General features: G+C 55.8%; 2 protein-coding genes across 8 annotated transcripts in view; one reads left to right on the forward strand and one right to left on the reverse strand.

Annotated features, from left to right (window-relative positions):
• The window catches only part of dzank1 (double zinc ribbon and ankyrin repeat domains 1), a 17,868-nt gene extending 17,263 nt beyond the window's left edge, over positions 1-605 (reverse strand). For both annotated transcript variants that reach the window (XM_008420962.2, XM_008420953.2), the window contains exon 1: positions 527-605. In XM_008420962.2, coding sequence (XP_008419184.1) covers positions 527-585 — 59 coding nt within the window. In that variant the 5' untranslated portion in view covers positions 586-605. The remainder of the gene's footprint in view (positions 1-526) is intronic.
• The window catches only part of polr3f (polymerase (RNA) III (DNA directed) polypeptide F), a 16,643-nt gene extending 15,248 nt beyond the window's left edge, over positions 1-1,395 (forward strand). For all 6 annotated transcript variants that reach the window (XM_008421043.2, XM_008421004.2, XM_008421020.2 and 3 more), the window contains 3 exons: positions 76-183; positions 279-470; positions 546-1,395. In XM_008421043.2, the coding sequence (XP_008419265.1) occupies positions 76-183; positions 279-470; positions 546-623 (378 nt within the window). In that variant the 3' untranslated portion in view covers positions 624-1,395. The remainder of the gene's footprint in view (positions 1-75; positions 184-278; positions 471-545) is intronic.
• Positions 1,396-1,720: the final 325 nt, after the last annotated feature.

The raw sequence follows: 1,720 nt of genomic DNA on the forward strand, positions 1-1,720 counted from the left end.
GGTTGGGTCTGTGACCCTCTGGTTGGGTCTGTGACCCCCTGGTGGATCCTGTGACCCTCTCTGCTCTGCTCCAAGGCGGAAGCGGCAAGGGACGGGAAGCAGAGCCCGATGGTCCAGAGGAACAGCTCGTTCGCCACGTCGCATGAGGTGTGGAAGTACATCTGTGAGCTGGGAATCAGCAAGGTGACTCCTCCCACCTGCAGTCCATGCCTCTGCAGCTGGTCTACCTCTGGGCTGACAGGTGTGTGTGTGTGTGTGTGTCTGTGTGTTGGGCGCAGGTGGACCTGTCCATGGACGACATCGAGACCATCCTGAACACACTGATCTACGATGGGAAGGTGGAGATGACGGTGATCGCTGCCAAGGAAGGGACGGTGGGCAGCGTGGACGGCCAGATGAAGCTGTACCGCGGCGTCAACGCCATCCTGCAGCCCACCGGCCTCGTCAAGACTCCCTGCGGACTCTGCCCGGTAACCATGCCCCCTGGACGTACCTGCAGCCCCTCCTCAGCCTCACCTGACCTCACCTGTCTGTCCTCTCTGCAGGTGTTCCATGACTGCCACGAAGGAGGGGAGATCTCCCCATCCAGCTGCATCTACATGAGCGAGTGGCTGGACTTCTGATGGGCGGGGCCGGGGAGCCTGATGGGCGGAGTCAGTGCGGAGCGGGCGGGGCCGTGGACATGTGAAGACAGATGGGTGGAGGGATGAACGATGCAAACTGAAAACCCAAATGCTACGAAACAAACGCAAGAGAAAAAATGGAAACAAAATGCTACAGCAACAGGAAATGGAAGCCACAACAGGAAGTATGAAAAGCTGTGAACTGGCTCCCCCAACAGAAGTCCTCCCACCACTAGGGGGAGACTGCAGTCGGTTACATCACTTACAGACGCTGCAGCTGGGACGACCCGGTTCTGGTGCCTTTGGGGAAAACCCAGAGCATCTTCAGCCTGACCCACAGATCGATGTTTGTCCCATCAGGCCCGGTTCTGCTCCATCAGGCTCTAATGGACTTGGTGCTGATGATCAGCACGGATCATCTTACACCACTTCCTGTCTCCGTATCGACCCGACAGGAAGCGGCTCGCCAGCCGCAGCTTCAACTCCAGGGACGAAAACAAACGCAGAGAACTTCTCCGGTTCTGGATTCGGGCCTGATGGTTCTGTTGGGTCCAAGGGGAATCCCACAGAACCTCAGGAACAGACTGGAACCAGAACTCTAGTTTCTGTGCTGCTGGTTTAGCTTGTGAATAAATTGAGTGAAGCCCGCAGAGTTCTGGTCGGGTTCTGGCAGCTGCTAGGCTCCGTTCGGTTTAGATGACTCGGGTTGGTGAGTCTGGTTTGATTGGACCTGGTGGTTCTGGTGGAAAAACATTAAAAACACATGAAAACAGCCCGAGTTCTTCTTCTGTGGTGTTTGCAGCGCCTCCTGCAGGACAAAGACAGGATCTTCATGGTCCCTGGTGAGAATTACGGGTCGGAAGGTGGAACATGGCATAACCAGAACCACCACTTGTCTCTGGCCCCGCCCCCACAGCCAACGAACCAATCAGAGGCCAAGTTCAAACCAGTTCATCTCACCAGAGGAACCTCATCCTGACCCTCTGACCTCTGACCTCTCTACCGTCCTGTCTGTCCTTCATTCACAAGTCTTTGATCCTCCTCAGTTCTTTATGAACAGTTCCTCTCCTGCAGTTCTTTATGAACAGTTCCTCTCC

This window comes from Poecilia reticulata, linkage group LG1 (assembly GCF_000633615.1).
Source record: "Poecilia reticulata strain Guanapo linkage group LG1, Guppy_female_1.0+MT, whole genome shotgun sequence".
Classification (NCBI taxonomy): Eukaryota; Metazoa; Chordata; class Actinopteri; order Cyprinodontiformes; family Poeciliidae; genus Poecilia; species Poecilia reticulata.